Source organism: Chelonoidis abingdonii, chromosome 3 (assembly GCF_003597395.2).
Source record: "Chelonoidis abingdonii isolate Lonesome George chromosome 3, CheloAbing_2.0, whole genome shotgun sequence".
Taxonomy (NCBI): domain Eukaryota; kingdom Metazoa; phylum Chordata; order Testudines; family Testudinidae; genus Chelonoidis; species Chelonoidis abingdonii.
The window spans coordinates 143,504,946-143,527,190 of record NC_133771.1 but is presented as its reverse complement, the minus strand read 5'-3'; the positions used below and the strand labels follow the sequence as shown (position 1 = coordinate 143,527,190).

At 41.0% G+C, this 22,245-nt stretch overlaps 1 protein-coding gene and 1 long non-coding RNA gene across 2 annotated transcripts in view; one reads left to right on the top strand and one right to left on the bottom strand.

The window, feature by feature from the left end:
- Positions 1 to 4,330: 4,330 nt before the first annotated feature.
- LOC142046491 (uncharacterized) overlaps positions 4,331 to 22,245 on the top strand; it is a 200,634-nt gene continuing 182,719 nt past the window's right edge. Inside the window, exon 1 of the long non-coding RNA XR_012655439.1 lies at positions 4,331 to 4,360. This is a non-coding gene — a long non-coding RNA (uncharacterized LOC142046491). The remainder of the gene's footprint in view (positions 4,361 to 22,245) is intronic.
- Positions 18,099 to 22,245, bottom strand: part of CHRM3 (cholinergic receptor muscarinic 3) — a 183,555-nt gene continuing 179,408 nt past the window's right edge. The window contains exon 2 of the mRNA XM_032794035.2: positions 18,099 to 21,599. Coding sequence (XP_032649926.1) covers positions 19,772 to 21,599 — 1,828 coding nt within the window. The 3' untranslated portion in view covers positions 18,099 to 19,771. The remainder of the gene's footprint in view (positions 21,600 to 22,245) is intronic.

Here is a 22,245-nt window from a genome sequence, read left to right as displayed (position 1 = left end):
CTTTAACTCAAACTGCAGACTGACTCAAGCAGCAAACCATCTCATGAAATTAATGTTTGCTGGCATCCTGCTATTGAACAAACGGCATTATTTTTACATATAGAGGCATTTGAGGCTGCGCTTTGATGTTTGATTATAGGCAGGGCTGGTAGAACCACCCATCGTTAAAAGTTGACTGAGATTTCCCATTATAAGAGCCTGTTTTCAATTTCCCATGTTTAAAAAAAAAATTCTGGTGCCCTCTTTTCAAGAAGTTCAAGAATTGTCATCATTTTGAAGTGTACTTTAAATTTTGCAGGGGGAATTGGGGGCAGGAAGAGCTTTTGTGTTAGAGATGTCCCTTTTGCCAGCCCTGAAAAGATCCACCAAAATAGGGTCAAGTTATAAACCTTTGAAAAATCACAGATCACACCTGCTCAGAAGAGACTTGGTAGAGTTTCACAGATAAAATCTCAGACGATTATGTCCTTATTGAGCATGCTCCAGCCCGGGGTTGAGCAGGACTTTTCCTACAATTCCAGTTCCTCACCACTTTGGATTAGGCCAATTATGGGTCTGGGCACAGGAATTTAAGAACCATGTGTTTTGGCCTGTGCTCTCAGTGATGCCCTTAATCACACCCAGGTAGCATGGAGGAAGGAACTGTTAACCAGTTCCAGGCCTGCACAACTCGTAAAGCAGTGAGGGCCATATTACTCCAAAGGAAACAGCTGAGGGCTGAACCCCCCCAGCCCTGTGTAAACAACAGCCCCCCCCCCAGCGCTGCCCAGCCCCGCGGAACTGCCCCCCCCCAAGTATAAAGCCTCATCGCCACTGCCCACTCACTCGGCTCGAGGGAACCCGGAGGGGGGGAGGGAAGTGTGATAGGGGCTTTGGAGGGGGAAGGTCCCTGGACCAGGGAAGTGGGCAGCAGTCTGGGCAGGGCAGTGGGGTCTGACGAAGTGGTTATTCACCCATGAAAGCTCATGCTCCAAAACGTCTGTTAGTCTATAAGGTGCCACAGGATTCTTTGCTGCTTTTACAGATCCAGATTAACACGGCTACCCCTCTGATACTGGGCAGGGCACCTGCAATACAGACCCATAAACAACCCCACACACACACAACCACACACACACACACACACACACACACACACACACACACACACACACACACACACACACACACACGTCTCCCCCAGGGATTTCCTGGCTGCCCACAGACAGTTCAACCCTCCAGCCCCCAGTCACTACAGAGGCCACCCTGGGACCAACCAGTGCAGTAGCTGCCCCCCCCCCCCAACCAAAGGGGGGGTTTGGAGGGAGGTCTCAGCCCAGTCCCCGTTCCCCCTCCAAGCTGCCGCTCGAGCCCAGGCCAGAAGCCCATCCCCTCACTCAACACTTACTGGCTCTGCCTTATGCCCAGCGCTTCCTGCCTCAGCAGGCCCTGGAAGTGACACACCTGCTATACGCCAGGCAAAGGAGTGGGAGACAGAGACACATGCGGTTAGGGCAGTTGGAGCGTGGCATGCACGGGCAGGGCTGTGAGGTGGACCCCCCCCCCCAGGCAGGGGGTGAACCCAGCAGTCCAACTCCACCACTTGCCTGTGGGCTGCACAGTGAGCCCATGAGGGCCGCATGTGGCCCGGGGGCTGCATGTTGTGCAGGCCTGAGTTAGCACAACCACAGGACCTCTTTTTGGGGGATGGGGAGGAAGGAGAGTAGATTGGGAAAGGAGTCATGGATGTGGTCAGGAGCCTGGGACTAACAGCGGGCAGAAAGAGAGAGTGGGGATGGGAAACTGGGATTGGGAGTTGGATGGACATTAGGACAGGCTGGGCTCTGGTAACCACTATGGTAGGGAGAAGGACGTGAGGAGGAAGAAGAGACAGTTCAAGTGAGGAGCTGGGAGGAGGGAACTGGGACTGGTTGAGCAAGGAGACTGATGGCAAGGAGTGGAGGATGGGGAGGGAACTGGAAGGTGCTTGGCAAGCACACTGGACTGGGAGTGGAAGGGAATGATGTAACTAAGAGTACTAGGGGGACTGGGACTGGGATGGGGAGTACTGAAGTGGAGACAAAGATTGGCAGGGCAAGGAGACTGGGACTGAGCTGAGAAGCCTGAAAAGTGAACCAGGAGTGGGAAAGAGTTTAGGATGGGGACAGATTGGAGGGAAAGGACTGGAAGGGATCAAGGTTGGGGGAAACAGAAAGAAGAGTCTGTGTCCATTAGATCTCACTTCCCTTCAGAGCCTGGAATAGAATCCACAATCCCCGACTCTGACTATTTCTTGGCAAAGTGTCTCATTCCCTGTCTAGTGATGTTCCATATAGGGTGTGACAACCTATTACTATCAGTCACTCCATCAGCTCCACTGGCATAGGTCTGTGCAGTGGATCTAGAGGTTTCAGCCCTGCTGATGAACCACGTGGGTCTCAACAAGATGCCACATGGTGGAATTTCTGTGTTTTGTTTAATAAACCTAGGAAATTACACACACTCCCCTTACCCTACAGTAAAATAACACTATTAAGGTCAAGCACTTGCATGTTAGGAAACACCAGAGTTAAGGTTGCCAGTGCAACTGTCACTCGACCATCTTGTGCCTATGCATTAGGGGACAGACTTTAATTATTTGATCACATTCTGTTTTTTCCACTCCTGTTTGGTCTTGCAACCTTAATGATCTTTTCACATAGTTTTTGCACATGTAGTATAATGCACCAAATGCTGCCCAAAACAATCTGCCAACTGGAGTCAATGAGAAATTAAGGATAGCAGGATTTGGCCTGTTATCTTTAAATAGCTTAATAAATATTTAGGACTAAACCTGAGCAAACAATTGATTTTTTTTTGGGGGAGGTGCGGTGGCCACAAGGGGGAAAAAAAAGTTTCCTTTCAAACCCAAACTGATTTTTTCATTTTTTTCCTGCTGAACCTAGAACACACATCATTTCATTTGAGTTGAACAAAATGACCTTTAGGAAAAAAAACTTGTTTCTACACAAAATGTCAAAATGGTTCATTTAAAAAATGTCAAAAGAAACCATTTAGACATTTTAAAAAACCCTTATTTTTATTCAGCCAAAGCAATTGGCTGCATTTGAGCCAAATTTAGGAATAATTTCCATTGCCTCGAAATGGCATTATTGGTAAATTTACTATTCACTAAAAAAATGTGCCCAGCTCTATTTAGGACTAGATCAGGGCACCCTTACTCAGCTTTACTCCCTGAATTGGCCCTGCTCTGATTATGGGGATGTCTACACTACCCGTTGGATTGGCGGGTAGTGATCGATCTATTGGAGATCGATTTATTGTGTCTAGTGTAGAAACAATAAATCGATCCCTGATTGCTCTGCCGTCGACTCCTGTACTCCACTGTTGCGAGAGACGGAAGCAGAGTTGACGGAGGAGTAGCGGCAGTCGACCCCGTGCCGTGAGGACACAAGGTAAGTCAACTTAAAATATGTCGACTTCAGCTACCCTATTCTCGTCACTGAAGTTGCGTATCTTAGGTCAATTCCCCACCCCCCACCCCTCCAGTGTAGACCTGGCCTATGACTCCCACTGCTTGGAGGGGAGAGCAGGGACCACGCACTTTATTTTCCCCACTTCCAGTAAGTGGGTGGGGAGTGGGAAGGGTCCCAGCTGCACCCCTGATCACCAGTCAGAGTTGCTGTGTAAAGCAGGGAAGGGATTAGGGTGAGCTGATGTCCCAATTTTATAGGGACAGTCCCAATTTCGGAGTCTTTTTCTTATATAGGCTCCTATTACCTCCCACCCCGTCCCTATTTTTCACACTTGCTGTCTGGTCACCCTAGGAGGAATAGTAAGCTTCTCCTCAAAAAAGGGTTGAAATAAGTTACTCCTTCCCCAAAGAAAGTGGGAGAGAGGGGAGGAACTGAGTCTCTGTGGCAATGTCAGCACGTGAATTAAGAGATTCACAGCTAGTGCACACATACTTGCACTAGCTCCACCCTCACAGTGGTGTAGCATGTGCAGTGGCTTGGACTAGCTGACCCCAAATACATACCTGCTCCAACCCCCTGGGTATGTACTTGGATGGCTAGCCTGAGCCTACACCACCTATATTACCTTTCTAGCACACTAGCTCCAACAGAACTAGCCTAGGTGCCATGTAGACTCACTCCCCAGCTCCACGTGTAGAAGTGGTATAAGAGCGTCACTTCATTCTCTGGCCTGCTTCTGGAGTGGGCTGGGCAAAATGATTGGGTTGAAAAAAAATGTCATCAAAAAAATGCAGATGCAGGTCAACCAAAACATTCTATGAATTGCTCCAATTGTTCTGGTCAGCTAAGAAACCCTTATAACCTCCCCCCTACCCGCCAAAAAAAAAAAAGAAATGAAAATAAAAGTGCTCTTTTCTGCTATTTTTTAAATGAAAAATTTTGATTTCTTGAGTCTGTCTGTTACAGCTATCCCCCTATTCCATTTTGTTTCTTACAGCTGTCCCCATACTCCATTTTGTTTTTGTTCTCCTCCTATGGCCGCCCCTCCCTGGCTGTTAAGTTGTTTAGCAGGGCCACTGCCCTTCTCAAAGGCAGGGCCCCTTAAGTTGTTTACCAAAAGCCATTGCCCTTCTCAAAGGGATGGTCACTTGTGCTGCGTGCTAAGTGGGACCACTGCCCTGTTCAAAGGGTTGGTCCTGTTATCACCTTGTTAAACCTGGGCTCGGTGTAGGGTAGGCAATGTCCAGAGCTGCAAGACCTAATGTGTTTTTGAGATCCTGGGCATGAGTCTATAGCCTCATGTCTTTTGAAGTCCTGAGGTGTGAACTCACACTATATTCAGGACTCTCACAGGCACGTCTCGTCTCACCTTGCAGTTTTCCCTGTGTCTCCTCCCCTGTGACAGAGGGACTATCAGGATTACTGGCGGGAACTGGCCTGAGTGCCTTTAAAAGACAGGCAGTTTGAAACAAAAAACATCGGAAAAGGTTCCTGTCATTGCGCTGGTCCTGATCAGCAGGGGTTCTGGGGGGGTCCTTTCTCTGCCTCATTTTATTTTGAGCGTACCCCCGTTTTTTAACCCTCCCACGAAGAACGAATTGCTGCCGAGAGATCTTCTGATTATCGAAACCATACCGAGCCTCCTTGCTTCTTCTGATGTTGCGGCTGCTTCTTGCTTGCTGCTGCCTGGACTGGTAAAATCCTCTGTAAAACTTTCTACCTTTATTATTATTTTAGCTGCTGCTCTGTTTCGCCAGCACAACAACCTCGACAACTCAAGCTAAACCTTGGTCTGTGTCTTAAAATCGTTCTTAAAGCTCCCGTGCGCTTTGCCGCTAAAAATAATTTGTGCCGCCGCTTAAGCTCTGCCCTGTGGCTTGCTTCGGGGCTACGCTTTTCACCCGTACCACTCTCAGCCAACCACCCTTTGGCTTCCTGGGGGCGGCCTTGACTGTATCCTGGGCACATACGACTCCGCCCTCTGTACTCCCCATAGCATAAAGTGCACCATAATGTTTGCTTTTTAGTTAATAAGTCATAGTTTCCAGATTGTAGTTGCCTTGTTAAGTCACCTGCCTTGCATAGTTTGCTGTTTTGTTTGCTCGTATAGGTGCTTGTTATAGTTTTGCTTAGAATTGTGATATTGTTTTTTGCCTAGTGTTGGTTAAGATAGATTAAGCCATGCCTGGTGTATTCTGTACCTGTTTTGTTACTTTGTTAAGCTGCCTTGTCATTTATATAAATTTGGCTAAGTTAGCACGATAGATAGGGTTTGCGTTTGATCGTGCTTCCGCTGTCCCGATCTCTCCTGAACTTTCCCGTGTGTTATTTCCCCCGCTCCAATCACCCCCTCTGTGTAACTTCTCCTGTCTCCTGTGTAACCCTTGCTGCGTTTCCCCTGTATCCACTCTCGCCCAAACTTCCCAACTTTTGCTGCTTTATCCCCCAGTGTCTGCCACAAACCCTCTGAACTTCCCAGACGCCCTTGCTGCTTATCCCCCGTGTAACTCCCAAACCCTTGCCACTTTCTTTCCTTTTTTTGGGTGTCCGCTTGTGCTAAACCTCCCTCTAGTTCTTCTTTACACTTCTCTGCTCCTCCCCTACCCGTGTTGTCGCCGCTTCTCCGCTGCCCCTCCCCTAGCGAAAATCCACCATCACACTGGCTCCGTTGTCTTCACCCCGCTGCTTCCGCAAACTTCCCGGGAAGTCTCTCACTGCTGCAACCTGTTTCTTCCCCTCAGCCGTCCTCCCCCATTCTCACGTGCCTTCTTCATCGCTGCACGTTCAGCGCCTTCCCCTACCTGCTTCTCCCAGACTCCGTGAGTGGCGGTCCAGCTGTTTTCTCTCCCGTATGTCCAGCTCGCAGCGCTCCTGGAGGACTGCTCTGGGCTTCACCCAAGGCTTCGGAGTCTTCGCGGCTTTGGCAGCCGACTCTCCTCTCATCATTGCCACTGATCATTCACTCCCTCCCCACTCTGTTCTTGACCCGCTTTAGGTACACTCTTGAGATTATCTGCTATCACAGCCTCACAGATCTAAGTCATAATTCTTTATACTGTTACATTGGAAATTTCATTATACCCATTACTGCATCATTGCACTGTGATTTCACATTTTACTTGTTGATAACACCCCATTGGTTCCTTCCACTTTTCTGATATACTTTGTATTTGCATTGATGCCATTGTGTGGCATTGTTATAAACATTAACATTAATAATTTATCTGAGATTGTGACCAGTTATATAGAAGGCACATTTACTTGCATTCTTTTTGGTAATTTGCATTCCACACTTTATCTAGAGTTGTTCCTATAAAAAGTTGAGTTGCTTATTGACTGTACTGTATCCCATTAAGCTGAACCCCACTTACTGTACCCCACTGTGAGAACTCCCTACACTGTTCAATAAGAACCCCCCCCATCATTGTCTATTGTAAACACCCTATACACCCCATCCCATCGTATTTCATTGTTAAATTCCCATCACTTCCTTTTTCCTTTAATAAAGAAATTAATTGGCACCCCACCTGTGTGGTAATTGCTCCCCAAGATCCCATATACCTATGGGCAGGGACAGAGTCAAAACAATTTATTGTTTTGAAATTTACTTCAGTTCTACAACAAAATTTTAGCAGGTAATAATAATCAAAAATGAAACATTTTGTTCCATTTGAAACCATTATTTTTTTCAATTTTTGGTTCACTGTTTTTTTAAAAATTGTCTTGGATGAACCCTGAAAAAAGCTGTTATTTGCACTTCTCCAGGGGCCATGCAGCTAAGTGCTCCCACTCCCCACCCCACCGCTCAGGACAGTTGGCAAAGTTACTCTCTAGCCCCAAATTCTCTGAGATGTTTTTTTTAAGAGTCAGGAAAACAGGGTGGTGTACAAGTGAGGTAGGGTACAATCATGCTTCCTTTGGAGTTGTTGGCATAGGTCCAGGTATAATGGAAGCAAGACTGGGCCACTTATTTGACTAAGAGAGCATGCCTTTAAAAACACCAATTCAATTTGTTTCTTAAAAGGAAACAGACCAGAAAAAAACAAAGATTTTCTTCTGCAGTCAGCAATGTCAGGCCCAATGATAAAAGGTGACACATCTGTGACAGGAAAATGAGAACAATTTTCAAGTTTTTATTGCTGCCTTAGAAGCAATTGATAAACAATACACTTCATATATAAATGAGTATGTGTCAATATATGGCAACAAAATAAATTACAGGTGACATAGTATTTAACTTTACAAGCTTGTACAAAATTTCCAAATATGAATAGATTTCAACTTAAAAACTTGAAATAAGTTAAAACTTCAACTATTATGAAGACTTGAAATATATATATATACAATTTCACTCCATCACATCATTTACAATATGTGTTTTCACTGTTTAGTCTTATACATCTATATACTGTATGAGTGAAATTTGTGCTGCTGTATGCTGTTTTACTGCACTGGAGTAATGAAAGGAGATTCCCTGAGGGCACAGAACAGGTTTTAAGGGTTAACACTTGAGGGAACTTGACTCATTTCTTTTAACTGGAAATATAATATCCAAGTATTATTTACCCTTCCTGTAAGGATAGACTAATTGAACTGGTCCTGCCTGAACACCTACTAATGTTAATGAGAGTTTTGAGTGTGGATTAACAGCTAACTTAAGTCTATTCAGCCAAGATGAATTAGTTAACATTATTTAATGAAATATTTGAAGAGTATCTGTTTTGTATTAGATCTCATTATAAGCTCCATAGCTAGCCATGACCATCCATTTTGAAGCATTTGCTCCTAATAGAAAAATATATTTGCTAAAACTGCTTTAAATTATTGGAAATAATACGAATGGGCAATTTTAAATGCATCAGTATTTTATTCATGTGCATACTTTTATTACATTTTATTAAGATTAAAGAGCACTGGCTAAAAACTAGCATGTAGCTGTGTGATAGCTCAACAAGTTAAGGGTCCAATTTGACTCGAAGAGAGACTGCCCGCAGCAAATACTGTCTAAATCTCAATATGCTGTGGTAAAGGACTGAAGAGTATAGATTTACAAGCCATTGTGGAGGAAATAAAGAGAAAGGAAGATGTTTGAACAAACTGGCACATGTGAGGGAAGATTAATCAATAGTCCAAAATACAGGAAGACTCCAGTACAGTCAGAAGTGACAGCATTAAACTTGCTATTGGGAGCTGGTGGTGAAAAAAAAAAAAGCCAGTAATATTTCTGTGTGAATTAACTTTAGCCTCTCTCAGAATAGTATAGAGGCACCCCAAAATACCAACTTTGACAAATACAGGCATACATGCATCAGCTAAGTATGAGTGGCAATTTCTCAAGGGAGCAGAGTTGAGCAGTCTCTTATATCCATTATTTTCCAACTTTAATAGGAATAAGGGATGATGTGAGAGTTTATAATTCAATTGAGTATGCTTTTCAATGTAGGTTTTGCTCTATGTATCCATTGCTCTCTGGAGCAAGTGAGGATGATGATGATTGTAACATGATCTACAACTATCTTCTCACCAGACTGCTTTGATGACAGGTGTATGGCTCTGTCATATGCTATACAGTCTGAGGGAGAAGCAAAGGAGAGAGGACAAAACCAAACTCTTAAAATTTCAGATTAATGATTGCAAGCTGGAAAGCACTGACTGAATGATTTACTGCCACATAAGCAGTCGCAAGCTGTGGTGAGGGGAACGTCTGGCTGCATTCATTCAGTAGGTCAGTGGTAAAAATTTGCACTCCAGAGGTCTATTGCAGTTAGTAGGAGTTTAGATCCGGCCCCCAAACTGGCTGGCACTCTCAACCAAGCGTAGAGTATCTGTACAACCTGTAGAATTCATTGGGGAAACAAAAGACTTTCATGAAATGAAGTTCTAGCAGCTAAAGTTGTGTTGTAGCATGCAAATGGACACCAGTACAGAGCTACTTCTACAGACTGATCCTAGAAGGGGGTGGGGGAGGAAAAGGTTTCCCCCAAAATGTCTGAAAGTGGGATCTACATTGTGAAGATTTTAATCTTTGACTTTTAACTTCTAATAGACTTTTCAAGATTGTTTACAACTCTTGCAGCCTCTAATCTAAAATTACTTTGATACGAAACAGTTTCATATTTCCCAATTGCTCAGTCTGTATTCTATATCTGCTCTCAGCTTTAGAGAGGAAAAGAGAAAGCGGAAATACATTTCAAATGCTGAAACACCACCTAGCAGTTATGTAAATCTTACATCAACAACTGCATAGCACACAATGTATAGTACAATCAGATATGAGTTTAATATTGAATCATTCATTTTTTATCTTAACAAGGAAGCAGTGCTGTAAGCAGCAATGAAAGAAATGAAATTATCTAATGCTATTGTTATCAGGGCTATTCAGGGTAAATGCAGTTTGTAGATTACAATGTTTCAGCTAGAAAAATTCCGCCAGGGAAGGTGCCACCTAATCAGATTTCAGTGTGGGGTTAAAAAAATAGTAGTAATTGAAATAACTTGGCAGGAGAAAAATCTGTTGTGAGAACAATGTTCCTCTGTGACAATTAGGAACAAGCCACGTCTCTACAGCACTTGTCAGGGGGACTGATCCTCAGTTTGGGGCACATTCAACGGAGCTATGACAATTCATGCTAGCTGATGTCCACGCTAGCTGCACGTTGAGTATTCAAAACCCTAGAGAATTGTGGATTGCTGGCAATGCACTTGATCTTTGGAGGCTGCATCATCATTTTACTGTTAATTCAGCACCCAACCTCTCTCCACAGATTAGTGAACTATCACTGATTTCAAGGGGAACATGGAGTACTCCTGTATAATAAGTATCTCAGAAAATGCCCAGGTGCTGCATAGTCAACCTTTTCATGTTGTTGCTGTTTTTACTACCTAGAAGAGGCAGAGTACCACTGAGGCAAATAACTGTAAATAATCTTGATCATCTCTAGTCTTCCACTGATGTGTGTTATTGTTTTTAAAATGTGTTCATTGTGAACTGGGATTCTTTTTATTATAACATTTACCTTAGCCATACAGTAAGGCAGTGCTTTATTTAACTGCCAGATCAATTCTTCTGCAGTTAAGCATCATAGCAAAAACAAACATGGTCAATGTTTAAAAACATTGTATGTACACACATATGTACATACACACACACTTTATATATGGGGCAGGGAAGGTGCTTGTTTATAGACAAATACTTCTGCTAATAGGCAATAGATACAGGGCTGTATCAGTTTCACAGCCGCCTGAATTATTTTTCATCTGCCTAGTGCCGTTTATTTCAGACCCACAACTGCTGGCTGAAGAAATCTCCAAACAAGTGGATTCATCAAGTAGTTAAAATACAGACCCACATTTATGAAATGAAGCCATCAGGATGCTTAATTACTCCAGACAAAAGCAACATATGGCATGATCCCTCTCCTGCTGACTTCAATGGGAATTGGATCAAGCCTTTTGGGCTTGATTCTGAATGGTGCTAAACACTGTGATCCTGATTCAGGAAACTGTTTAAACGTGTTTAACTGTGAGCACATGTATAGTCCCTATGGAAGGCCAGGGAACTATTCACATTCCTAAAATTAAGCATGTGCTTAAGGTCTTAAAATACTTCATGCCATTTATAAAAGGACATTCTTGCTTATGGAAGCATCTCCTCTTATTCAATAGTGGACTTAATTCTGCAGATTTAAATTAATTTCTTGTATCTCTAATGTCTTAGGCTGAGTTTTAAAACGTGGTTGTGGATCCTGCTTGAGAGAGATTCACTTATTCTATGTCCACGTAATTCAAAATCTTTCTCAGGCTTGCCATAAGAAAAAAATATCTGAAGGATTTAAACTTATTTTAAATATTCAGATCTTACAACAAGTTTAATTTACACAGACAAATGCAGATTTAGATTATTGTCTGTAGAGCCTCCTTTGATCCACAGTCATAGGTATAATACGGAAGTGTCTCAGATTTTAAGAATTTAAAAACATATCACGGGACATTGAATATGTTCATCAAATTCCTGTAATGTCATAAGTTCTAGCTTTGTTGCTATTAACAGAATATCCAACATATCTATCTGAGAGCAAAAGATGTAAGATTCCATTTCACAACCACAGTCCTGAGACCAAAGTGCCTCCTGAATTCCAAAATCCACACCACCTCAAAAGCAATAGAAGAATGTTTCTAATTCAGATTTAGACAAAAGCTGGCAATTTTCGATTCAAGTGAGTGTTTGAGAAGGGGGATGGAAAATCTGTTTTGCCTGCTAACTTTATGACTAGTCAATAAAGAGAGGCAGTTGGGTTATAGCCATCGTCTGAGTAGGTGAAATTCAGTTAAGAATAAAACAGGCAGAGTAAACATTTATAAATTCTCGGACACTTTTTGTGACATTCTGCCTCCCTTACTGACTTCCAATAACTTTGACTGACTGTAGCCCCAAAGCTTTGTAATACAGTAACATCTTCTCTGAGTTAAAAATCTGCTTGATTTTTACTAAATTTCATTAGTGGTATATTAGGGTTTAAAACAACCAACCAAACTAAAAAAAAAACATATTTGCTTTTGAAATCTTTAAATTTTGCATAGATATTTTATTTCCTCCTATGTTTGATGTTTTCTGAGGTCTGTCCCAATATGTATGGTAAAACATAGTTTCGGGGAACAGCTATGAATTAGCAAATCTTGCTTTCAATTTAACTCCTCTATGATACTATAGAGATCAACTCATATATTGCATAAATAGTGCACAAAGAAGACTAGTAATCTAATAATCTCAGTTCTTTTGCAAATGATGTCGTAGCAAAATTTAAAAATTGAAAGTTCTATGGAGTATACAATGTGCTTTTCTAATGATACAATTTCAGTTTTCAAGGTGGTGACCAACATATGTGTGCACCAACCTTATGAGATGTTGACAGTATCTGCGGGCAAAATACCCTATGTAGCTGTACTGCTTTGATAGCGTTTCTAAAAGGACCTTCATTGACATTAGTGGCTATATATCTGCACATACAGGCAGAATGACAGAGAGAATATTCTGCATACAGGTACAGCATTTTCAGAGCAGTTTAGGCTAACAAATTCTACAGTAAGTGGCAGTTGTTTATACCATCTATAGTGAATCAGAAATGATTTTTGGACTATCCAAAATCCCATTATCTTCAACAATGGAAGCTTTAGCCCTGCTAAGGGTTATTTATCACACGTGATGATAAATGAATATATGACCTGCCCAAGAGGACTGCATTTCTGACCCACTATTCCTAGCACTTCTATGTCAGTTTCCTTGAAGACAAGCGTGATGCATAAAAATATTTAAGAGACAAGGCCATTTACGACCACATATCAGTTTTCCAATTTTTACTCTTTCCTCTTAAATGCTGAAATAAAATAACTTCCCCCCTAAAGTTTGTCCTTGTATATTTTGCAAAAACTGGGCCTGATCCTGAAATCCTACATTTGGGCAAAACGTCAGTTCTATTCAATGAACACTTTGCCTGAGTGAGGACTTCAGAATGGAGTCCAGTGCAATAAAAGCTAAAATGACCACCTATTCTTTTATTTCTCTTTCTGGCTGCATCAGTGTCATTGACGTGAAAAGAATTTAACTGTAGTTGCAAAGCAACAAGGAGAAGTTCATGAACTTTTTATATGGTAGGTCAGAGGTCCACTAAAAAAGTTATCAGCAACAGAGTGGTTTTTTAAATGTATTTTAAAAATTGGAGGACATAAATTTGTTTACATTAATAGTGTTACAGTAGAAAGTTGTGGCTTTCCAGTCATGTCCTGATTTAATTTTGGCACACCAAGTCTTGGGATGATGTAATCTGGGAAACTTGCACTTTGAAATATAGTGTGTGTAAATCTCTGTGTGTGTGTGTGTGTGTGTTTGCGGAGTGGATGGAATCGCAATGAAAAGATACAGTAATAAATTAAGAAAGTGCAGTGCACAAAGTATTATTGCATAGATGCCTATTCTGGGATGTGTCCAAGCAATGCAGAGTGGAGGAGATTGGAAGGGAGAAAACAACAAAGGGGTTAGGGCACCCTTATGCTCCACAGCCCAGGTTGATCTCTGCACAAAGAACAGCAGCCTTACGGCTGTCTCATTTTGCACCTGTTCAACATAGCCACACCCCCTTTCTCTGAGACATCTCTATGCTGAAGATTTAGAGGCTGTGTTAAGAGTTACCACAGTGGCTCAAGGCCACCCAATTATTCCCACATGCAAAGCAACATCTCAGACGGCTGGATCTACATGTTTGCAGTCAGACCAGAAGTCAGGATGTGGCCCATGGACTTTATTTCCATTTCACTGAGATAGCACTAAGATCCTCAGGATATTTTATCCACATGTGAAATAAATGTTAGGTGTGCCCTTTTGAATAATTTCCAATCCGGATTAAAATCTCTGTGTTTAGCAGTGTTGTGTTGGGGTATTTTTTTATTGTTAAACATAGCCAACTGACTGATGTTTACCACAGATTTACAGGCCTAGCTTCATTTCACCCACACCATGAAATACTGTTTAGTGGAGGCAACAAATAGCAAAAACTTAATTTGAAATTCCTGAAAAAAAAATCTTCTGAATTATTGTACAGTCATTAAGTGCTGTGCTGATAAAACAAGGACTAGATCAAAAAGTCTTGACCCGGGCATCCATTTCTTACATGTATGTCATAATTAATGATGGAGGCGGTTGGCTTACAAAGCCAATCATGTAGTGAACTTATTTGGACACTGCTTTACATGTGTTTATTCAGCCTTACGTATGAGAAGAATTTGAGCTTCTATAAAACCTTCTACCATTTGTTTATTTTCCAAGATTTCTGCTAAGTTAAATAAACTGTATAGCTTCACCCGTTTAGAAGCATGTTAGGTCTCCATACCGCAAATGAGCTGAATGTTTTTATCACCACTTTCATAAGCTTTCTCTGAAGCCTGAATCATGCAACCCTGTTAAACTAGTGAAAGTTTTATTGTGTTAAAGAAAAAGATGAATGCTCTGGACTCATACCCTGTATTTCTTCGAACAGGCAAGCAAGCAAGGTTTTCAAAGTGTGCATAACTCCCTCCATGAGGCCAGCAAATGACAGTGTGATTTCATACAGCAGAGTGTGAAGATCAAGAGATTCTCCACACCCCTTTTATCTTATGTCGAGACTATGAATAAACCTAGTAAAGCTGAGATAACCTCTACACCTGTTATCTAAAACTAATAATATTGCAATGATGTACAGCTCCCCAGTAGACCCTGAACCTGCAAGCCGGTTCACCTGGATGGACCCTTGCACTCGCTAAGTCCTACTAAAGCTGTAAGGAGCCCATATGCATGCAGGAATTTGGTTATAGAGAGCAGCTTGTAGGATCAGGGTCACAATAGGTGCCAAGCCCAAATGTAGTCAACTCCTATTTCACCTATCTCATCCTAGACAAAATCTGCTCTTAGCCATACACGGCTTAATCCTGATCTCACACCGGTGGAAATCTGGAATACGTCTGGTAAAGTTGATGAAGTTAATCCTGGTGTAAAATGGGTGTGAGACCAGAATGGGTGAAATCTGGGACATGGTTTCTATCTTTAGATATCTGAAAAGCTCAAAGAGCCTGCATAACACACAGAAAACCCCATTGTCACAGGAAAAGAGAATCCACTTTCAGGCTCTGTGCTGCGAAAAGTCTAGGAAACTTCTCTATGAAGCTAAGTGAAAGAATGAAAGTAAACACAGTTCTGCTGTCAGGTTACAGTTCATGAGGTATCAAAGTAAACTTCCTTTTTTGGCTGACTTTTCAGTATAATTTTATATATAAATCCACAGCACAGATATTAATGCTCTGTATAGATGTGTGCATACACATACATGCTCGTGATAGCCATGTACCAAAGAGCATTTATCTTGCACCATTATCTTGCATCTGTCATCGGTGATCCCTTGATTTGAGGATGATCTCTACCACAGATTTACACATGGGCCCTGAGATGACTCAGGAGTCCGATCCTGTAACCACCTGCTGGACTTCATCTTCTAATCCATCTCTACCAAGACTAATTCTAAAAATTCCAGCCACTGAACTTCAAATATTCACTATTAAAAAACAAAAATACAACATTTGAAGCACCTCCACAAATTACTACAATAGCTCTTCTATCCACACACACAAAAAGGCCATAACTTCCAAACTGAATATCTTAGGACCTTCCAGGGCTAGAAGCAAGTGGAATGTGTTACATGGGGAAGACGTAAATGTTAATATAAATCTTGCTAAGATTTCAGCCTCAACGGTGTCCTGTAGCAATGCGTTCCATAGTCTAATTATGTGTTTCACGAAAATGTATTTCCTGTTATTACTTGTGCATTTGTCCCCTTTCACTTTCACTGAGTGCCCCTTTGTTATGAGATACAGAGGACAGAAGGGTCTGATTTACCAGCTTTATACTGTTAAATTATTTTGTATGTTTCTATTATGTCTCCTCTTATTGTCTCCTCTCTAACGAAAGCAGTCTCTGACTTTGAGTCTTTTCAGTTGCTCTTCATGAGATTATTTGTCCATGTATCATGAGGTGCCAAGGCTGCATGATAAATGCAATTTATCACACAGATGAGCATTATAGCACACAGCTATGCCCACTGTGAGTGTACGTAGTGTATTCGTCTGTACATATTTAAACTTACTGACCTTGCCAACCAGGGAAAAATACAAATAGATTTCTATTTTGTTTTGATGTTTGTATCCTGTACAGGGGAACTGAGTGTACTTAGATTCATGTGTTCATTTATTATAGGCACATGGTGGAGAATGGCCCAAATGTTTCATGGAGCAAGAAAATACAGTTACTTATAAAGAAAAAATAAAGTTGAAGATTTTAGCAAGCTAATAGATGAAGAGGAGCAACTTCTTCAGCACATCTGCGTGGCTATGCTAGTTTTCCACAACATGACTGGTTCCCCTTATATGACCAGATTCTTCAGATTGCTTAGAGGCCACAAATCCCACTGAAGTCAGTGGAAATTGCAGATGCAGAGCACCTTTGAGAATCAGACCATTAATGTATTCCTTTAGATTTATGTCAGAGATAAGTAGAGCTGCAATTTCATTTTGCCCTATAGCTGTGACAAGAAGTTATATCATGCCATTGAAAAATGTGTTTGCTGCAGTTATGTCTGCCACCAGCCCATTCAGTCAGATATTAGTTTATTTTTCACAGCCTCTGAGGTTATAGTCATAATCAAATTTATGTCACATAAATAATTTATATAACCCTAGCATATATAAAAGCCACATGATGCTGTAATGTGCTGTTGTCTCAGAAAGTGGTTTACAGTGTCTGCCATTTTGATAGCCTTTGGGTCCCCACCCTGCAAAATTTACTCTCGATGCTCCAGTAACCTTAAACTTCATTAATCTGCTCTCATGGGGTCCAATCCTGTACCACTGAAATTAGCAGGAGCAGGACTGGATCTATGAGTAGGCCCCACTGAAGCCATGTGTTGATGTAAGAAAGGTTTACACAACTGTCTGCACTCATACTGACAGCTTTACAGTGTTTGCGACTCCACTTTCCTCCATCAAATGTGAGCCATTACTTCCTTTTGTATTGCACCTTTCTTACACATATATATGTCTTTGTGCATGTATATATGTTTGCACATACACACATATATAGTGTAAACTATATATATAGTGCAAACACATAGACACACATGAAATATTAATCTGATTTCCCATTGCTTAGAATTGTATTTGCAATGCAGCCAAATTTTGAATATTTTATAGTGCATATTTCTTCAAGTAAATATATAACTAAATTAATCTTTTCTAGTATGTGTATAAACACATAATGTGTTATGTCTGTAAAATAACATTTACAAGCCTGTTCACACACCAAATTGTTTATTTTTTTCTCCGAAAACAATCCAAGAGTTTTAACTCTTCCTATCATGTAAACAATAGTGACAGTTGCTTTTCAGAAGAAGCTTAACTTTGGTAGAAAAATAATTTTCCATAGTAAAATCAATAGCATTATATAATAATCTCTTGCTCAACTCTGGCTTTCTTACTTGCTCTCATACTTCGTGAATTAGAGGGCACTGCACTACCCTAATTATCAGACTATAAGAAGATGGCAATATGTATATATGTCTATGTATCTATAACTGTTCAAACGTTAGTTAGAAGGTCAACTTGAGTAATGATATGTACTGCAGATATGTGCTTCGTTCTTCCACAGTTCTGTAAAATAAAGCTCTGTAATTCTCTATGCAGCTTAGGAAAGAGTTTGGTGGCTCCCTGTGCCTTTGGTTGTATGTGGCAAACAAAACTGACCAGTAAATTATGGGTTTCTCCACCTTGAAATGTATTGATCTACAGCTCAAGGCCTACGTTTTTCTTATCACGAGACCTAGAGCATAGGCTACAAACTTTGTTTAAGATAGACACTTAATATAACTCATACCACAAAAACAATAAAAAACTATGAATGTTATGAGTATATTTGCTTTAGTGACATGAAAGCTAGGTATACTGTATTCATTGCTCAAGCGGACCTTTATGAATCACTTTAAAAGGACACTACAGTTGAAGACTGAAGAGCAATATTTATCAACATTAAATAAAACATTTGGTGAAGTCTATATAAATATTTCTTCATATAAACATAACACAAAATTAAATAGTTCATATACAGACACTATTTAATATACTTCCACTGCTGTCAAAATCATCTGTAAACACCATCTCACACAGAATACAAAAGCAACTTTTATACCAGTTCTGTGTTCACAACACTGATGCCTCTTTATAAAGGAAATTTGTTGGGATTTTTGTTTGTTTTGTTTTTTGTTTTATTATTATTTTCAGCAAAATATGAGTGTCAGGAAAAAATTGTTTTGGTCAGTTCAAAGGCTAATATCAAATTATCTTTCAACATATAACTAAATAAGATTTAGAACAATTCTTAAAAGTACAGTACTTTCCTCAGGGGATCTCTGACTTTTATAAACCACACTGTGTTTGGTGCAGTCTACATCATAAATACCAGGAAATATTGGCCTTGTCTAAATTATGAATATTAAAGCTCCTTTTTGTTTTCTTTATCAGAAAGTGCCAGCTTGCAAATTGATGATATCCACTATGCTTTTCAAACAGATTGTGAAAAAGAAATGTTTTAGGGTAAGTGTCCTTCAGGTTCAAAACAATCAAAGATTTCTTCTACACAATCTTTTTGCAACTGAAGGCAACAGTGGCAGTCCATGAAAGTTCTATTTGCATAAAATGCAGACTTTTTCAACTTTCATCACTTTTAGTACAGACATGAGCTTGCAGAGACTACAGATTCCAGAATTCTGTGCTCAACTTCCAGCTCAGTAGCCAGTGCTTCCAAGGAGGCATCGTCACTTGGACCGAAATATGGTACTGCAAACATACAGAATTTTATCTGGCTGCATCTCTGTATTAAAGGTTAGGTTGGCATATGTCCCACAGCAATAATCTGTGGATTTATATTTGGACAGGTTGAGCTTATTTACCTCTTTCTAAATGGTGTGCATTTTATGTTTCAAACATACACTAGAATTTCAATTTGCAAATAACAAAATAAATTTACATTTACAGACTAATTTGTCAAATCATATATTTCACTCACATACCACAATGATAGGGACCGATGTAAGAATTTAGATTGATAGATCACTTTTTTCCTGGCATATTTATATATATAAATGGTGGAGTGTGAGTGTAACTTGTGCATTCACACACACACATAACATGAGCTGCACAAATAGATACTCTGAAAGGTTCAAGAATCAGGGCTATGAGGAGAATCACACCAAAAGAGGAGACAAGAAGGTTTACTGGGATAACAAGAAGCAGTTCTGCAACCTATACAGTGTTTTAAATAATTTCATAACAATATTTAACTAGCTTGCTGTATCCATATGTGACTTGAATTGAAACCTGTTGATTCCTTGGAAACAGCTGGAACTGGACTAGCTAGATGTGCTTACCTGAGATCCTAGAGTTGATTACAACCAAAAAACTGGGCTGATCAGTAATGGGTTCATAATTGCTCTACAGCGTCTTGTAATTTTGTAGGAAAACTTTATTTAGTCTTTCATTTCCTTAATAAAAAACCTTGAAGTCTGTCTGTTTTTTGCTTAATGCAGATTTGATATTAATATTAAACTGGATTTTTTAAAAGGATACATAAACCTGGCAGCTGCTCTCACAACTTGATGATGAAACGTTTGTATCAGCACCCGGGAACCACTCCCCCTCCCACACGCCCTTTGATAGTTTGTTTTTTGTTTGTTAAAAATACTATTCTATGAAGCCTCCTGGGGGATCCGCTTATGAAAAATGACTGACTGCCTCTGCTGATACTGCTGTTTGCGTCGTTTCCGTTTGTCAAACTGGCACAGCAGTAACATCTTGAAAGTGGTTCTGAATGTTTTGTTACACAATGCGTAGCACATAGGGTTCACCGTGCTATTGATGTAACAAAGCCAGTACCCCAGGTTCCAAAATGTTTTGGGGATACAGCTATCACAAAAGGTGTTCACCAGAACCATGATATTGTATGGTGTCCAGGTGATGATGAAGGCAAACAAAATAGCACTGAGTGTCTGTGCCGCTTTCTTTTCTTTGATAAGTGACATTCGTTTTCGCTTGGTGATCTGACTTCTGGTCTTCAAGGCAAACTTTTTGGCCAGGGTTGCTTCCTTCAAGGATAAAGGCAGGGCTGTGGATGTCTTAGCCACTGATGGAATGCCGTCAGAAATCTTGGCTTCCTCTACTGCTGACCCTGGCTGAACTGGAAGCTTAGAAAAGTTCCTGTGAAAGTTTCCACCATCCTCCACACTCTTCTGAGAATGCAACCTGTTAGATTTCCTCTCCTTTGATCCCATGTTGGTCTTCTGCAAGTCGTCCCCTGACCCGTTCAAGTCTTCAGATGAGGGTAGTTTAGTGGAGTTGAGGATGGTGCTATGACCGGGAAGCTTCAGCACAATGGAATAAATGGCCCTCGTCTCTGTGGCAATGTCTTCTTCATCAGAGGAGGCAGAGTTTTCAAGAGAAGCAGCTGCGTCATTGTTGTTCCAGCTATCGCTACTGCTGTGCTCCTGGTCCCCCTGATCCTGGCTGGGTTTCCAGCTCTTTGTTGTAAGCCAGAAGTGGCATCGGCCATATTTCCTTCTGGTGGATCGCTTCATACTCTGCTGCTGCAGCTCATAGCTGCTGCAGCTTCTGGAGCTACCAGTCTGGCGAATGAAGCGTGCTGCCTCAGCTTTGCTGCCCGAGGCCTGTAACCCTGCTAACTCTTTGGTGCGTTTCTCTGTCTCCTTGTAGATCCTCCAGTATAAAATAGTCATAATGGTGACTGGCAAATAAAAGGCAGCTATGGCAGTGCCAAAAGTGATGACAGGTTCACTTAGAAACTGGATATAACATTCATTAGGAGGCACAGTTCTTTTCCCAACAAAATACTGCCAAAACAAGATGGCAGGGGCCCAAAGAATGAACGAGATGACCCAAGCTAAGCCTATCATCATTCCAGCCCTTTTGGTTGTTCGTTTAGCTCTGTATGTAAGTGGCCTGGTGATGGAAAAATACCTGTCAAAACTTATGACAAGGAGATTCATGACAGAGGCATTGCTGGCTACATAGTCAATGGAGAGCCATAGATCACAGGCCAAACTTCCCAAAGCCCAGCGGTTCATAATGATATATATGGTGAAAAGATTCATTGAAATAACACCAATGATTAAATCTGCACATGCAAGGCTCAGCAGGAAGTAATTGTTGACTGTTTTAAGTTGTTTGTTAACTTTAAATGCCACAATCACCAGGATGTTTCCTATGATGGTCACCAGTGCGAGGATGCCAGTGAGGAAGGCAATCAGAACTACTTGCCAGAGTGTGTGTCCACCCAAAGGATCTTTGCTCATGCCATCTAGTGACCTATTGGCTGCTTCCACAGTAGTCAAGGGAAAACTCTCAGTTGTCTGAGGGAAACCATAGCTGCCAATGACCGACGTTGCAGCCTCAAGAAGCCTTGTTCCCTGGGAATCTCTATTCCAGAAGAAGCTCACATTTGAAAACAAGGGGGAGACTGTAGTGTTATTGTGCAGGATCATTGTGACTCTCTGACATAGTCTGCAGAGAAAAAAAATAAAAAGGAAGACAGTAAATCAAAAGGTTTTTTAAAAATGGCTGCCTAGCATTTCAGATGGCTGTTTATTAAAAACAAAAGATATGTATCAAACACAATATGCCAAATACATTTGTGGTGTCACTCATATTGCACCAGGCATTAATTTGGATTCTTTTAAATATTTTTGTGTTCTTTTCTTAAAAATAAGTTATTTTTAATTAATCACAAGGCATCAAACTAAAGCCAGGTGAGCCCTCCCATATGTGACTCTGAATCCACAAGAGAATCCAGAGGTCTATTTTTATAATGGATTAAGCCAAAACCCTGGACCCCACATCATCATTTCTTTGGGATGTTCAAAATCCAGATCCGCATCGGAATCTTGCAACTGGAGCCCATTTCTGTCAATATGGATGTATATCTATGTTTGTGCAGTGTATAATGCAGTCCCAATCTCTGTTGGTTCTACTACCTATATAAGAAGATTCCAGGATTCTCACTCTGAAGCCTAGTATGTCTGTAGAGTCTGGGTGAATGAAAGGAAACAGCTACAAGCACAGCTGAGAGCACTTTATGCTCAGAAAATCACCAGGTTGAATCATCGTTGGGTTTCACTGTCTATAACCATCCGATTTTTAAATTCTCAGC